The sequence below is a fragment of the Mchenga conophoros genome, linkage group LG1 (assembly GCF_057382185.1).
Source record: "Mchenga conophoros isolate Kocher_MC1m ecotype Shallow Benthic linkage group LG1, M_conophoros_male_GT1.1, whole genome shotgun sequence".
Taxonomy (NCBI): Eukaryota; Metazoa; Chordata; class Actinopteri; order Cichliformes; family Cichlidae; genus Mchenga; species Mchenga conophoros.
In genome coordinates, this window is record NC_140526.1 from 18654385 (window position 1) to 18671108 (window position 16724).

At 40.2% G+C, this 16724-nt stretch overlaps 1 protein-coding gene across 1 annotated transcript; it reads left to right on the forward strand.

Annotated features, from left to right (window-relative positions):
- The first annotated feature begins 1692 nt into the window (after window positions 1–1692).
- On the forward strand, window positions 1693–14214 carry kif7 (kinesin family member 7). The gene is made up of 20 exons (XM_085268640.1): window positions 1693–1824; window positions 4210–4582; window positions 4778–4975; window positions 5090–5489; window positions 5580–5927; window positions 6927–7119; window positions 7233–7397; window positions 7595–7753; window positions 7874–8013; window positions 8170–8276; window positions 8816–8956; window positions 9042–9247; window positions 9405–9602; window positions 10241–10366; window positions 10485–10661; window positions 10741–10956; window positions 11174–11380; window positions 12830–13028; window positions 13173–13334; window positions 13526–14214. Exons 2-20 carry the CDS (start codon window positions 4252–4254, stop codon window positions 13918–13920), a joined length of 4068 nt encoding a protein of 1355 aa, XP_085124766.1. The 5' UTR covers window positions 1693–1824; window positions 4210–4251; the 3' UTR covers window positions 13921–14214.
- The last annotated feature ends 2510 nt before the right edge of the window (window positions 14215–16724 follow it).

Genomic DNA, 16724 nt, shown 5'->3' on the forward strand with positions numbered 1-16724 from the left:
ACATCAATTACAAGTAGTAGGATTACTGTTAGGAATACTATTACTATTCTCTTTCAAAAAGCAAGTTTATTGTTAAACCTACACTGTGAGACTTTGCAAAGAAAATGTACCTTTTCAAAATATGATGCAACACTGCCCTCTGTTCACAAATTAGACATACTGCACCCTCAACTCTTTTTAAAAGTGGCCATAAACCATATCTGTTTAAACAGTTATTGGTTATCGGTTTGGAATTTACTAAGATTTTAACAGATTGCAAGAGAGAGAGAAAGGCCAAACTTCATGTGCAATAGGATCCAGACACACATTTATTTGTTTACTGTGCTTGTGGCTTTTCATCACCATTTGTAATCATTGTGGCTATGATTATTAGCATCACTATTGTTTTTAGATACATCATTTAAAAAACTAGCCTCTTTGAGAGTTGGAGCTCTTTTTTAAGAAGGGCCTGTATAGAGAGAATACAAAAATAATAGCAAATAAAACATTAGGAAAAGTATAATGCATAATGTTTCAACAAAATCAGAGAATGTAATAGTTTTGTAGCACATTTTCTTGTGGGCATTTAAACCCAGTTTTTCAGTGAGAGTAAGAGTTACAGCTACCATTAGACTGTCCTGCGAAAGGGCATTGTAAATAAGCCTGTTATATTTAAATATAACACGGGAGCCGTGGAAAGTGGGCAATTTTTGAAGAACTTTAAATATAGCCCAACATTTCATTCAACATCATATCATGTATAGCCTACATTTCAAGTCTTGTTACATCTGAACTGACCTGCTCACATAATGTGATTGGTGGATGATCACCAGCACACATAAACATCAAATTTGATCTTTTGTTTTTTTGTTTGTTGCTTGGGAATTCATAGTTTTCAGTGTCCATTCATTCATTTTATTATAGTCCATAAGCTGTTTACTTTAGTTTTCTTCCACTAAACAGTTCTCTGGCCTCAACCTTTAATTTTCTCAAACATAATGTAAGTTGCATTTACTGAAGACACAACCTAAGATTATCCTTTCAGCAAAAATGAGACAGGGGAAAACAGAAAAGTACTGCTTTAATGTCAGTTATGGTCCAAACAAGGCTGGCCATGTGGTGAGAATGAACCATGGAATAAATATCACTGTAAAATTCTAAACTTTCATTTTTGATAAAGCATAGTTAGGGATGCACCAGGTGCCCCTAAGTTCGCCCTTAGCTACACTAGGTGATTATTACACACCACTCTGCTTTCAATCCCTAGTTATTATTACTCTCAAGCTCTCTTCTACAGTATGTTTTGCCCTGTCTTTCTCTCTTACCTGAGCCTGCACAAAGATTTTTCCTGTCAAAGGTGAGTCCTACCATCGCCAAGTACTTGCTCAGAGGGTTAAATGTGATTGTTGGGGGCTCTCTCTGTATTACTGTAGGGTATATATAAATATATAAAGCGCCTGCTGTTTTGACTTGGCTCTATAAAAAATAAAAGTGAATTTAAAAAAACAGCTTTCGTGATTTGACTAGTTGCATTTACACATGTGGTTTTCGTGCAGATAACAGAAATTTCTCTCAGCTCCCATAAATTATTTTACAATCCAGGATCCAAAACAAAACAAAACCGTAATGATTAAAGTGCCTTTTATACTAAATCACGTGTGCTGTGACCTGCTGAGATGTTGTCGCCTCTCAGCCAAGATGCTTTGCTGCTGCAGATCATACCCAGGCCACGGTTTCGTGCTCCTCCCCTGGGCTGCCCGTGGACTGCCCCTCAGCTTCCATTCTTCCCCAAAAAAGCTCTCCAGAGTTACTCTGAACCCGTGGTACAACTCCTGCTGCATTAAAGTAAGTCGTGAAAAATGTTTAGTGGTTACGAAAACTGTCAATGTACGCCGTTTAACGTTACGCATTTCTAACGGGCCGAGCTAGTTCGCGCGTTATCAGCTTTTATCCACCCTCATCCTCAAGTTTTTGATGTTGTTGTTTAGACTGTCAGCTAACTTTAGCTTAGCTGAAGTGAATCTGGACAACAAGCAGCCTCACGAACTTATGAACTTTAGGAAGCAGCGTGAAAATGAAACAGTCCTAAAATAAAGCCGACATTTTTCTCATTAATAGAGGTAGTACATTTTTGTGTTTTCTTCTTCTTTTGTTTTTTGTAACCCTGTACAACAGCGAGCTAGCGTTACCCTGCTAACTTGGGAAATACAAGTTAGCAGCGCTGTGATTACTTCTGGATGTGAACTATAACTTTTTTTTCTTTACTCGATACAAAGCTGGCTTGTCTGCGTGGAAAAGCGATAACTTAACTAATGAAGTCGGTGATGAAACGCTACCCTTGGGTTAAAACGCAGTAACGTAACAGTACTTGACCAAAAAATAAGAAAAGATTATTCACAACGCGACACCCGCTATTTTAAACTGTTGAAGACTTTAACTGTGTCATATAACTACTGTGTCGTTAGTGCAGAGCTGTAATTAACCAGTAAATAGGGGAAGTAAATAGGCTCAGACTAATCCAAGTAATAATAAAGCATCCTTGAAGGGGTTTAATGTGAAATTGTAAACGTTTATTTTGAATAAGATCTTGGTACAGGTATATATTTTTAGTAACACTATAACTTTGGGAGAGATAAGCTGTGTTAAAAAGCCTCGAAATCAAAACTTATTTTATACTGCATGCATCTAAAAAAGATTGTGAGTTATTTCATCTAAAATGTTGTTGTTTGTTTCCTTACTGTAGTTTCAGGAAGTGTACATTTACATGAATAGAATATGAATGATAATCATAAACATTCACACAGCAGCTTTTCCTGCAGATGTTTGTTTTTGTTTATTTCATGTTTGCACCCAGGTCAGCATTTCTTAATGATCAACTCAGAAGCTGTATGCCTTTGTCTAAAATGGTAAATTGTGTGATACTTATATAGTCCCATTTCTACTCAGTTTTGAGAACTCAGAGTACTTGCTGTTACAAGTATCAAACTATAACACACATTAACACACATTCATACAGTGCTTTTATCTAATTTCACACATACACACAGACTCACATTCCAGTTGGTGCATCAGGGGCAACCCGGGGTTCAGTATCTTGCTCAGTGTTACTTTGACACATAGCCAAGAAGAGCCAGGGTTGACCAAAAGACCTGTGTCCAAAAGACCTTTGACTGAAGGGTAAAGTTGGCTAAACTGAAAGAGAAGTGGGTTTGCAGTTAAATATCCTAGCTCTAGGTGAGTCGACATTACCACATACAGTACAGTGGTGTTGTCACTTTTTATAGAGTTTACCTTATAAGAACTTTGTTGTGCATGGATCTCCTTTCATTTTTGTTTTGTTTTTTAAATAACTGTAATAACATTATTTTATTTTATCTTTTTATAGAACACATATCTTATCAATGTCCTTCAGCAGTAAGTACAGTATTGTGAAAAACCTTTTACAGGACTACATCCAGGAAAGGTGTTGTGTAGTTGATGGTTAGTAGCAGCCAGGTACTGCTAATCAGGTGACTTTGATTAATTGGGCATCAGCATGTGCCTTTATCCTGGTGTTTGTGCAGAAGTTTTGGTAGTTTGCTGGTCTGGACCATTCAAGTGTGTCTTAACAAAAGGCCTCAATCTTTCCAGAAGTGGACATCGCAGCAAATGCACCCCAAGGTCAGATCATGCAATGCTCAGAGAAAATGCAAAAAAACTAAGAAAACAAAACAAGAACTACAGCACATGGCAACACCGCGTAGGTTTGCAAAGTTGCATCTTATTCTTGATTCACATGTGAGATTATCTGTCAGACAGATCAAACTTGGCCCAAATTCAGTCATGCAACAGGACAGTGATCCCAAGCACAGCAGCAAATCTACAACAGAAAATAAAATAATCAAGGTGCTGCAGTGGCCCAGTTAAAGTCCAGACATTAAACAGACTAAAAGCTGTAGAACAACTTTAAGAGCTGTGCATGAATGAAAGCTGGCAAACCTCAGTAAACTGTAGCAATGTTGTGAGGAAAAGTGGGCCACAAAGACTGATAAAGTTGTACAGAAAACGATTACGTTAAGTTATTGCTGCTAAAAGTGGTTCTACAAGCTACTCAGTCATGGGTGCACTTATTTTTTCCCATCTTATCATGCCATCAATCGCATCCTCATTTATTACCTTGTACCATATTCATAAATGTGACATGAGATGTTCATCAAATATTTGTCAATAAATGATTTTTGTTTTCTTTAGGCGTCCAAAGATGATCAATACATAACAGAGAGGAGAGAAGAAATGTCTCCCAAACTGCCTGCTGGCCAGGGCAGAGGGGAGTATTCTGCAGTGCAGGTGGCTGTCCGAGTACGTCCGCTGCTGCCTAAAGAGCTTCTGCACTGCCATGAGAGCTGTATCACTGTGGATCCTGAGCTATGTAGGGTTACTCTGGGTCATGACCGACACTTTCTTTGCGACTTTGTATTTGAGGAAACTTGCAGTCAGGAGGAGATTTATTCTGCGTCTGTTCAGCCGCTCATAGATGCCTTCTTTCAAGGTTTCAATGCTACAGTGTTTGCCTATGGACAGACAGGATCAGGCAAGACTTACACCATTGGGGAAGCTAATATTTGTAAGTTTTTCTTTTTTGTCTTTTAGAATTTTTTTTACTTCAAAATATTAGTAAAATCTTTGGTTTCAACAAAGCATGCATGGCACACACTTTAAAAATACAAGCTATGCTATTTTGCAGTTTTTTTATTGGATTGAAAAAATTAGCTGAACAGAATCAGATTTTCCATTTTTTAAAAATTAACTGTAATTTTAGGTTCCTTTAGTGATGAGGAGCAGGGCATCATCCCCAGGGCCGTTGCAGATATCTTCAAGCTGCTCGATGAAAATGACCTCACAGACTTCTCTGTTCGAGTCTCCTATCTGGAGATTTACAAAGAGGATTTCAAGGACTTGCTGGAAGTTGAGACTGCCAGCAAGGACATCCACATCCGGGAGGATAAGGGCAATATTGGTGAGGAATAAAGAGTCTTAAATGTTTCTAAGCATGTTTTTGAGTAGTCAATGCAGAAATGTTTTCATTTAAAAAGTATTTGTTGATGTATTTAATTGCATTTTGACTTCGTAGTTTTGTGCGGCGTAAAGGAGTGTGAAGTGGAGGGTCTTGATGAAGTGCTAAGTTTACTGGAGTCTGGAAACACAGCCAGGCACACTGGTGCAACCCAGATGAATCCCAACTCCAGCAGGTCTCACACCATTTTTACTGTGTACATGGACCAACGACGAGGAAGCTCTCGCCTTTATGGGACTGCTGGAAGTTCTGGACCACAAATGTTGTCTTCCAAGTTTCACTTTGTTGACCTGGCAGGATCAGAGCGCATTTTAAGGACAGGAAACACTGGAGAGAGACTAAAGGAGAGTATCCAGATTAACAGCGGTCTTTTAGCTCTAGGAAATGTTATCGGGGCACTGGGGGACCCCAAGAGGAAAGGCTCTCACATACCATACAGAGATTCTAAAATTACAAGGTAAGTTATAATAAGTTGATCTGGACTTAAGCATATCAATCTAACTAAACATTAATACCTGATCATTTTATTTTTCCTTCTTTCAACTAGGATACTCAAAGATTCTTTAGGAGGAAATTCAAAAACGCTGATGATTGCTTGCATCAGTCCATCTTCTTCTGATTTTGATGAGAGCCTGAACACACTAAACTATGCCACAAGGGCAAGAAACATTCAGAACCGTGCTACAGTCAACTGCAAACGTGAGCCAGATCGCGTGGAAGGGCTCGAGCAGCAAATCAAGGCGCTTCGCAGAGCCCTCGAAAACCGCCAGCGTTCAGAGACCCGCATAATCTCTCACGCCGAACCCAATAGGAGACCTCGACTTGGAGAGGGAGAAATAAGCAAACTGCAAGTCCAGAGCGCTCACTATAGGACCTGCACAGACACTGCTTACAGGTTAAAGAGCATTTATCGATGGGTTTGATTTAGTCTGCGTTATTTAACCTGTGCTGTAAGATTTGGACACTCTGTTTAACCTACCAGAAAAACGTACACATTGGTTGACAGCTGCTTTGTGAATTAATCCTCATCTACATCTTTAGAGAGAGAAAAGTTTGATATATGTATATATCATACAATTTAAAAAGCCAGTGCAAACACAACACTGTTTGGTTTATTTTATAATTACGTAATAATTTTTATTATTTTTTTTAATATTGGAAAACAATGAAAGTGTCCAATCAGCCAAAGTCTTAATATGTGACGCAGGATGGGAATAGCCAGCCAAAGATGCAGACTGAGAATCTCAGCTACCAACATAAAAAAACAAGCAATAGCAGAATCAGGAACAACTGAACTTTTTAGTATTTCCAGTGTTTGTCTTACATTCACTTTCTGCAGATATCTCTCAAAACTGTGTCAGAAAATGCATGTTTGAACAGTTTCTGAGGCATAAACAGTATCTTATGCACTATTTTGCCCCGTATTGTCATCTAGCAAAACTCAACCATGATAAGAAAAAACGGTCTCACACTCCTAGGGACTGCAACCCAGTGCTGGCGACTGTTGTCTTTAGCCTGTGGTGATAATGCTGTATGGATTTTGTTCGTTAAAACAGTTTTTTTTTGTTATTTATAAATGTGTTGAAAATAAACATTTTTCCATTTGCGTTTTAACTAAACAATAATAATTCTGAGAATGCAAGTAAAATTTGTAGAAATTTGTCATGCAAACTGTTTGTTGCATGACAGAGAATAAATTAAAAGTTAAAATTTGGGACTTTAGCGTGGTTTTCACATAAGGTAACTTGTTTAAAACTATTTAAAACCCAGTCATCTGCGTATTTTATTCTAAATCATAATTTTTGATGTTTCTCTGATACAAAAATGTAGAAGAGATAAGTGAAATCAATGGCTATACAAACATTTGAATGTCTGTGCTGCTGGTGGATCACAGGTTGCTGCGGGAGCTGCAGAGTGAAGGGGCTCTGACTGCTGAACAAAGTCTGAGAGTGAAGGAGTGGCTTTGTTCTGTGGAGGAAGAGAGAAGTGGGCTGACCACGGCTTCCGGTCCAGACAGCGGTATTGAGAACAGCTCCACTGAGGACAGTGCTGGCCTGAGGAGGGGCAGGCCTTCTGTAAGAAACCAGGTCTGTCCCTTTCACTCTAAAATAATTACTAAATCACTAGTAATTATTTTTAAAGAGTAACGTTTTGAACAAAAACATAGGACACGTATTACTAACTATGAATTACTCCTTAGGACACCGCTGTGGAGGAGAGGTGGAGCCATGACCATGACAGTGATAAAGATGGAGAGAAAGAAGATGCTATTGCACACCTTCAGTCACAGATCCAGCGGTTAGAGAGGGAGAACACAGACTTTCTAGCAGCTCTGGAAGATGCTATGGAGCAGTACAAGCAGCAGGTTAGACAAAGTTTATCTCCTATATTGTTTTTCTGTTGGAGCAGTGACTCACACTTTTGATTTTTTTTAATTGTCATCACAAAGTTAATCCTACTGACCCGCACCCGAGCTGTGTCAACACTTAATACACTGATGTTTCAGGTCATATCTGATCTTAGTGATGTGATACTGATTTTATTGTCCTCTTATTGTCTCAGAGTGATAAGCTGCAGGAGCAGCAGGACCTGATAGCAGATCTACAGTGTCAGCTCTCTACTGCAGGACTGATGGGCCTGGGTCTTAACATGAGGCTGCGGCCGCACACTGCCCCCATGGGCTCCATGCAGCACAGCCAGAATGGAGGCACCCACAGACAGGTAACCAGCCATTAAAAAAAAGAAATAGAAAATCCATATTAAGATGCATTAAGAGTACAATTTATTCTTTTGTTTTATAGTTTTCATACCTCTACATCTGTGTGTTTTGTGTGATTGCAGGTCAGTCCAGTGGGATACATTGGTAATGGGCCTTGCACTGATCAGGATGGGAAACTGTATGAGGAGCAGGAGATCCCAGGTGGAGTGGAAACGCATTACAGGGAAAAAGAGGGCAGTCATTCTGGACAAGAGAGGTCAAAGTATGTTGTTTCTTCTGAATCTAAATTGAGTTTCAATTTTTTTTTAAAGTTGCTAAACAACTGTCTGGGCAATCATGTCAATCAACCATTCACTCAAAGTGTCATTGTGTTACGCCTGTGCTCATGGTATTTGTGACTTGTGCGTTATTCTGTCAGGCAGGTGAATCTGACCTGGACCAAGTGGGACATGCAGTCAGGGGGATTACCAGCTGCTGGCAAAGGGCTGGAGCCAGACCAGCACCCCTGTTTAGCTAGAAAAGCATGTAAGTCTAACAACTTGCTCACTACCAAGATTACCAGATGCTCAGAAATAATTTAATGGAGCGTTGAGCGGGATGTTGAAAGTATTGTCAGGATTTCTTTTTTGTACTATATTTGCCTTGACTAGTGGAACATTTCTTAAATCAGAAATCAAGTTTAAGTCATGCAGTGTCATACAGTCAGAAACACTCTGTTACAAACACGATCAGTTATGATCCAGTTTTAAGTCCTTTTGCTTATTTTTCTGTGTTTTCTGCAGACTGCGTATCCAGTCTCTGTGCGGCATGCACAGAAAATGAATTAAGTAAATTGCAGGGACACTAACATCACGTGGAAAGATTAATTCTGTACTTTATTGTGGTTACATGTTCAACCAGTGGTTACCGCAGACTTCTAAAACTGATTGTTATTCTTCTGTTGCCTCTTTTCTGTTTCTATATTACACTCCACTCGTGCTTGAGTTGAGTCAAAGCTGTGTCTCCTTCCTAATTGTACCACCATCCTATCAACCTTGTGTGTTCACTTTCAAATTTCTCTGTAGCCAACTCCAGCAGTGGGGAAAGTCTAAAAAGCTTTGAAGGTGTTTCAGAGTGGGGACTTCTTCAGGCACAGCAGAAGATCAGGGAGTTCTCTGTCACCATTCGCATGAAAGAAGAACTCATTAAGGAACTTGTCAAAACAGGTAGCAATTAAAATTTTGGCTTTATCCTTTTCACAGAAAATATTCTCTTGTGTGTTTTTTCTGAATCAGTTGTTTGCCTTTTAAGGTAAGGATGCTCAGGCTCTGAACAAGCAGTACAGCCATAAGATCACAGCTCTGGAGGGGGAAGCTGTGCAAGCTCGGCAGGAGCTGCAGGAGGCCCAGCGGCAGCTGCAGGACCTAGAGAGGCAAGAGAGAGAGATCAGCATCACAGACAAGACCAGAGCACAGGAATGTCGCAGGAAGATAGCTGCTGCTCAGAGCAAAGTTCAGGTTTGTGTTCATGTGACACCAAGTTCGGAGTGATGTTGTTGTTTTGTGTCAGTGAGATGCTGCTTTTTAAAACTGTGTTCTTAATGATTTCCTTTCCTGATTTTTAAACATGACCTGTAAACTTCTAAAAGTGAAAATATTTCTGGTTAAACATTAGGTACTAAGTCAGCGTCAGAGGGATACTGCCCGTCTCGCCAACCTCCCTGCCCAGAGTGAGCGCCGTGTGTTAGAGCTGGAGAGAAGCGTCCAGTCTATGAGACAGCAGCAGGAGCAGCTGCAAAAGCGGCTGCGTCAGGAAAGTCAGCAGAAGCGTCGTCTGGAGAACGAAATGCAGCAGAGAACTCACAGAGTCAAGGTACCACTGAGTGGCTTTGTTGTTTGTAACTAAGCAAAGTTTAATTGAAAAATATTAGTCTGTGCGACAGATGGCACTGCAGTTTCAGTTAAGGCTGGGTAATTAATCCAATTTTATGTCAGTTATGATTTTTTTTCCAACAAACACGAAACCAAAAAAAATCTAGATTAAACGCCTTTGAATTCATTTTCACTAAAAAGCTGTCGTTTGTTTCTTGAGTTATAAATCAAGCACCTCTTTCCTTTGCAGCTTAAACTCACTCAGTGTTTAGTGCAGCTCAAGCCAAGAGAGAGCAAATGGGGCTCACTTTACCCCCAGGCTACACTCGCAGACATCCCACAGTGGTGGTAGGGTGGCGTGGACTGGTGGTTGCCCTTGCGAGAAAGGCTTTAGAGTCAAAAACGTCTCATCTTAGGGTCTAACTCTCCTACAGGACAAACGTCTGTCCTCTGTCACCTCCATTTAAATACTTTTTACTCAGCAGCCTTAGAATGAGTATAGAATCTGTCTTTTGGGGGGCAATGATGAGCAAATTAGCTTAACTGGTAATTGGAGCCGAATGCAGTTCTTGCAGTTCTTCCTGTTCTTGCAGTGCGATGTGTGAAAATGTGACTTTCATGTTATTTACACCATACCAGGAACTTGAAATAAAGAATGAGCAGCAGCAGAAGATCCTGAAGATAAAGACCGAAGCGATTGCAGCTTTCCAGAGGCAGAGACGCAGCGGCAGCAACGGCTCTGTCATCTCATTAGAAGAGCAGCAGGTGCAGCAAGAGCTGAGATGCAGTAGTAGTGTATACACGTAAAGCACCTAGAAATACTACTACTGTCTGTTATTGTGCTTTTATGTGTCCTTTTGTGTCTCAACTTGCCTGTGAGCAGAAAATTGAGGATCAAAAGCGCTGGCTGGATGAGGAGATGGAACGGATACTAGAACAGAGGAGAGGATTGGAAGATCTGGAGGGAGAGCTGACGAAAAGAGAGGAAATCCTGGCCAAGAAAGAAGCATTGCTACAGGAACGCAGCGGATTGGAAACCAAGAGGCTCCGCTCCAGTCAGGTATTAACATAAACAATTCAGCTTATTAGCACAGAGGACTTGCAGATACTGAGTCCTGTTTTATTCATCTTTCCTCCAGGCCCTAAGTAAAGATCTAATGACACTCACCGGGCGCATTGAATTACTCGAGGAAGAGTTGAGTGAGAGGAATGGTCTCCTTCGCAGTAGTAGTGCTCAAGACTCCCAACAGATCCGGCAAGAGATCTCCAACCTACGTCAAGAGAAAGATTCACTGCTTAAACAGCGAGTTGAGCTGGACGATAAACTGCGGCAGGGTAGCCTGCTCTCACCAGAGGTCAGATATTACTCTGAGGTTCAAGCTCTTTTATCTGATTTCAATTATCAGCACTCTTTAGATTAATATTTTGCTGTACAGAACACATGTACTGAATACAGTCACAATAACAGCCTAATTATCAAGAATCTGGAAAGCACTAGTTTCAAACTGAAAATGAATTCTACATCATATTCAAATCTTCATTAAGGACATCTGTTCACTCTGATGTTACCAGGAGGAGCGAACGCTTTTCCAGCTGGACGAGGCAATTGAGGCTCTGGATGCAGCGATTGAGTATAAGAATGAAGCCATCACTCAAAGACAGAGACAGCTTCGGGTTTCTGCCAGTATGCTCTCCCAGTGGGAGATGAATCTCATGGCCAAGCTCAGTTACCTGTCTGCCTCTGAGACCAGAGCTCTGCTGTGCAAGTACTTCGACAAGGTATGTGAAACAGAATAAAAAATGTTCTGAATAAACAGACCCACACAAATTTTAGTCATTTTTAGGGGGTAGAATAAACCTTAAGATGATAAAAAAGAGAGAACTGTGCCCATGTAAGCACCTCAGTCTGATTAGTTTGTGGCTGTGCTCTTCCTTAGTATGCCCTCTCCCTCACATTTAATGTGCCCATGCCTGCCTTGACAGAAACGCCCGGTGATGCATTCTACTTCCCTTTCGACAAATCAGCAGTTACAAAGCTGAAATGTGTCTTTGTGTTGAGATTTTTAAGAGAAACTCTTAGAGAATTAAGAGCAACACATATCCAATATTGATGCCTGTTTCCAGAGAGTTGATTTTATGCGCCAAAGAAAAGGTAGCCAATGAGGATGGTGATTGTAGGACATACACTCAACAGAAACATTACGAGACATACCTTGCTAGCACTCGATTGGGCCCCTTTTTACCTTCAGAAATGCGTTAATTCTTCAACAAGGTGCTGGAAACATTCCTCTAAGATTTTGGTTCATATTGACATGATAGCATCACAGGTCACACCACATCTGTGAGTGTCTACATCCCAAAGGTGCTCTGTTGACTGTGGGGGCTATTTGAGTACTGTGAACTCACTGTCATGTCCAAGTAAGCAGTTTGAGATGATTTGAATTTTGTGACATGGAGTGTCATCCTTCTGGAAGCAACCATCAGAAGATGGGCACACTGTGGTCATAAAGGGGTTGGTTAGTAACAAAACACCGTTACAGCACCATCCACCACCAGCCTGAACCGTTGATACAAGACAGGATGGATCCATGTTTTCCTGATGTTTATGTCAAATCTGACCCTACCTAATGTGACAGCAGAAATCAAGACTCCTCACCAGGCAATGTTTTTCCAGTCATCTATTGTCCAGTTTTGGTGAGCCGTGTTTATTGCAGTCTCAGTTTCCTGTTGTTCACTGAGAGGAGTGGCACCCAGGCTGCTTCAGGGTTCAGTATGTACCCATAACTTGATTGTAATGAGTGGTTTTTTGAGTCACTCTTCCTTCCTATAAGCTTGAAACAATCTGGTCATTTACCAACATCCACAAGGTGTTTTCATCCAGAGAACTGTCGCTCCCTGGATATATTCTTTTTCTGACCATTTTCTGTAAACTCTAAAATTGGTTGTGTAGATCAGCAGCAACATTCAGTCCAGCCCAGCTGCCACCAACAGCCATTCAAGGTCACTTAAATCACCATTTCCCCCCCACCTTTTTTCTGATGCTCAGTTTGAACTTCTGCAAGTTGTCTTGGCCATATCTACATGCACAATGCTTGGAGTTGCTGCCATGTTTAGATATATTTATGTTAACAACCATTTGAGCAGGTGCACCTTGCACATGTGACTCTGGACTGCGTCTGGACTCACCAGTTGTAGGCTTATGAGTGTTTGTGTGCACATTTCCTGCAGGTGGTATCTCTGCGTGAAGAAGAGCGTAAGCTGCAACTTGCCCTAGCTGAGCTGGAAATGCAACTAGATGAGCAGCAGAGGCTGGTGCAGTGGCTGGAAAATGCACTCGATCGCACACAACTCGACACAGATCGCCGGCTTACACAACAGCAGAAGGAACATGAGAGGAGTGTGCAGCTCTTACTGCAGCAGTGTCGAGGTGAGACTAACATAAACCAGTCACGCTATACTGCAGACTAAGTCTCACACACTGAACATATGTAAGGCTCAAAGGTAGAGTATAAGTTAAAGTGGCAGATGGTGTTTCCGTTAATATACTGTGTACGTTTTATCATCCCAACAGAACAAATGGACGAGGGTCTGTTAGGGCGGCAGCGGCAGTATGAGGGATGGATCCTCAACCTCAGCAGGGAACTGAACCATTACAAAGCGGCTAATGTGGAACTAAACAACAAACTGAGGGAACTCTGTGGGTCATCCACGCAGCCAAAAGAGCATCCTAAAGGTGCAAAAGTGTTTATTTTTAGTGTGTGATTGCGATGTCATTCTGCGGGACTAGGAACAAGATGCCTTTAGTTCAAATTTTCCTTCTGTTTTGTAACTTTTGGAGTTTTCCAGTCGAATTTAGTGATTTTTACCGTTAAAAATAATGTATTCCTGCATTAGTAAATATCCTTATAACATACTGTCTTTCAGTCGTGCCATCTGATGGTAAACCTGCGAACGCTGGCAGCATGGAAAAGCTTCCCCGTTGCCCCGAAGACAGCTCAGGAGGCAGTGGGGCAGGGCAGCTGGACAGACCTTCCAAGTCTAGGGAGGAAATGCGGGAGCTGGTGAACACCCCTCTCCCGTCCACGTGGAGGCGCTCTTCTCTCCCAACGGAGGAACCTGCCATCATGGAGGAGCTGTGGCTTCAGGTGGCCAGTGATGGCCCTGTTAAACGTGTAGGTCAAACTGCTGTGGGGTCTTGGAGTGGGCCAACATCCCTGCCTGTGGTTAAATCTCGCCGGGAGTCCCGTCGCTCCAGCCTCAACATTGGACCACTGACCTCAAACAATGCATTAATAGATGTGCGAAAGAATCCTGTCTGAAAGTAAATGTAACATGTAATTCGCATGTATTTTTGCTCTGTGGTCGCTGAAAGGTTTTATTGCTTTGTCAGTCTTTTAGCTTTTTTTATGTGAATTTTGTACTTTAAATAATGAACACCCACTGATTTTGATACAAAGCACTTTCCACTAAGTTTTTCATGTCATACAGATGGTAGGTATGTGGTCTAACAATATGGCTCATTTCATCCCTACAAAACGAGATTCTGTCTTTCTCTGATGATGTAGTCTTTTGACTTTCTTGAATATTTTATATTAAAAGGTTTTTGCCTTCTATGCTCATGTTTCTTATTTTCTTTTGTACTGAATTCAAGTCCACAGATGTCAAACCTTGAATAAATTACCTCAGAGAAATAGTGCATTTTAAGTTTGAGTCAGGATTTAGAGTCCATCACAACACAGAAACAGCACTACTGAAGGTTATCACTGATCTTCCTATAGCCTCTGACAGGTGAAACATTTGATAACACTGACTACACCAATTACTATAGAGACAGGAACTATTATTAAAGAACGATTAAAGAAAAATGTTTGCAGCACAAGTCATGGAGTTCCACAGAGTTGTGTTCTGGGACTCATGCTTTTTATATTATAGATGCTTCCCTTAGGAAATACAGTGATGTGTGATTTTTTACTTCTAAATTCTGATAAAGCTGAGGTTTTTGTGTTTTGACCTAGAAATCTCAGAAACATGTCTTACTTAGATGCAGTATCTGCTCTCCAGTAGCATTATGAAGAATCTTAGTCATTTTTGACCAGAGCATGTCCTTCAAGGTGTGCATTAAACAAAAAAGTAGAACTACATTCTTTCATCTGTGCAGCATACCTAAAATTAGAAACGTCCCATCACCAGTAAAGCAGAAAAACTTGTTTGTGTATTTTTAACTTCTAGGCTTGAATGTCACTGATCCCATTTGTTCTAAACACTCCTGCAACATATTTGTTGTACATCAGCTTCACTTCTGTGTTGAATCGAGGAATGAATTTAAAATGCATTCGCTGCTCGCAGATACTGGATTGTCTAATTGTTTGAGATTTATCTCTAATCTTGTAAATCTCGACCTTGCAGTATAAAGCACGCTGATGGGGCTTTTTTAAATGAATTTTTAGCAATTAAACTAAATTACATTGAATATGTGTAGCTGTACTTTAAGGACTTGTAAAACAATCATTTTGGAGTGACGTTTGCATGTTCTGAATGTTAAATTATTGGATGAATCTTAGCAAAGCTGATGTTGATAAGAGAAGAAAAATCATTTTATGTTTTAATTAGCATAATTTGCTGAGGACAAAGAAGCCAGATTCCAGGTAAAACTTTGCTTCATGGTTTTCAAAGATGCATTACACTGCATTATTATTATTATTATACACAGCCTAAAAGTGCACATCTGTTCACAATGAAAAATTACTCTTAAATACAAAAGTCTGAAGATCTGTGTCTTCAGGTGCCAAATCCCACCTGTAAGAGAAAAGGTACCACACTTTAGGGCAGTGGTTACATATTGTCATTCACAATATTCTCCCATTTCTCTCTTTCTCTACACTTTTTAATGAACACAATCTTTTTCTCTCTTCTGTTAGATACAGAGGAACACATGAAAGATAATGGAGACTATCTGGGACATGAGAGTTTGGATGGACACTAGAAGGCAGTATAACCTCAAATCTGAAATGTGGACTGAACATCTCTGTACTTTTTCAAGTCTCATCTCTGTGGACTGTTTTCCCCTCTGGGCTCAGAAACTGGTTCTTCGTAAAGTCATTGACTTCTGAGAGAGAGCAAAAAGAAAAAACACATTAGCATGTATGTGTTTGTGTTGTGTTGTGTTGCTGACTTTCGCAAGTCCAAAAGGAACAAGTAATCAATCAATGGAAAAGACCCCAATGGAAAATCTGATGGAAAATCTGATCTACATCTAATTATTAATAATTAAAATTCAAATATTTAATCAAACATCAGATTCTTACTCATTCTAATTTCAAAAACAGGCATGATAGAGAAGGGGCAAGTGGTGGCTTGAAAATAACTATATTATATATGAAAAAATAAATAAATAAATAAATAAATAGCCTTGTTTCAGGACACCATTAGCAAAAAGGTGTGTATCTGAGGAAAAGCTGGGGGGATTTTGTGTCCTCTTCTCATAAAAATAAGTAAATAAATAAAAATATTCAGCTGAAAATGTGAGTTGGTCCGAATGAGTTTGCGTTACATTTTTGTATTTTTGTGATGCGATAAGAAAACAATACGTGTTTCCTTTTCCCACCTTTGAAAAGCAGTGGAAAAGTAAGTAAAAGTAAGTAAGAGAGTAAGAGATCACATGATGGACGTGGGGTATTGCTTGTCTGCCACAGCGTTGTAGTTGATTTTGCTACCGCTGGGTGGCGTTAAAGTCAGAAACTGACTAGATCTGTATGATGGTTTTAATTAGTGGGGAGCCGTTGATAATATAGGGAAAAGAAAAAAGAAAAGCATGTGCCAACACCGGCTTCAAACGTGTCACAGATGATTTCCTGTTTTACTAACACATCTTTAAAAAAAATAACAATAATAGATGACTAACAACACCGACACAACCCAGGAGCGATATGGCTACAACAAGCTGAACGAGATAAGAAAACTAAACTTATGTAATAATAATAACAAAACATTGTAACTACTCTTTTTTTTTTTTTTACTTTAGCCAGCAACAACGTGCTCTCTGCTTCTTTTTCTTCTTTTTTAAGTTTTGTTTTGCTGGTTCGGTTTCCACTTCCACAGTTAAAAGAGCGCAACGGCGACGTGA

What these genes read in the sequence shown, in the direction of transcription:
- kif7 (XM_085268640.1), top strand. Translation starts at nt 4,252, where the DNA reads ATGTCTCCCAAACTGCCTGCTGGCCAGGGCAGAGGGGAGTATTCTGCA. An exon ending in GGAGGATAAGGGCAATATTG is followed by an intron (nt 4,976 to 5,089) that starts GTGAGGAATAAA and finishes TTGACTTCGTAG; the next exon opens with TTTTGTGCGGCGTAAAGGAG. An exon ending in TGGAGCAGTACAAGCAGCAG is followed by an intron (nt 7,398 to 7,594) that starts GTTAGACAAAGT and finishes TTATTGTCTCAG; the next exon opens with AGTGATAAGCTGCAGGAGCA.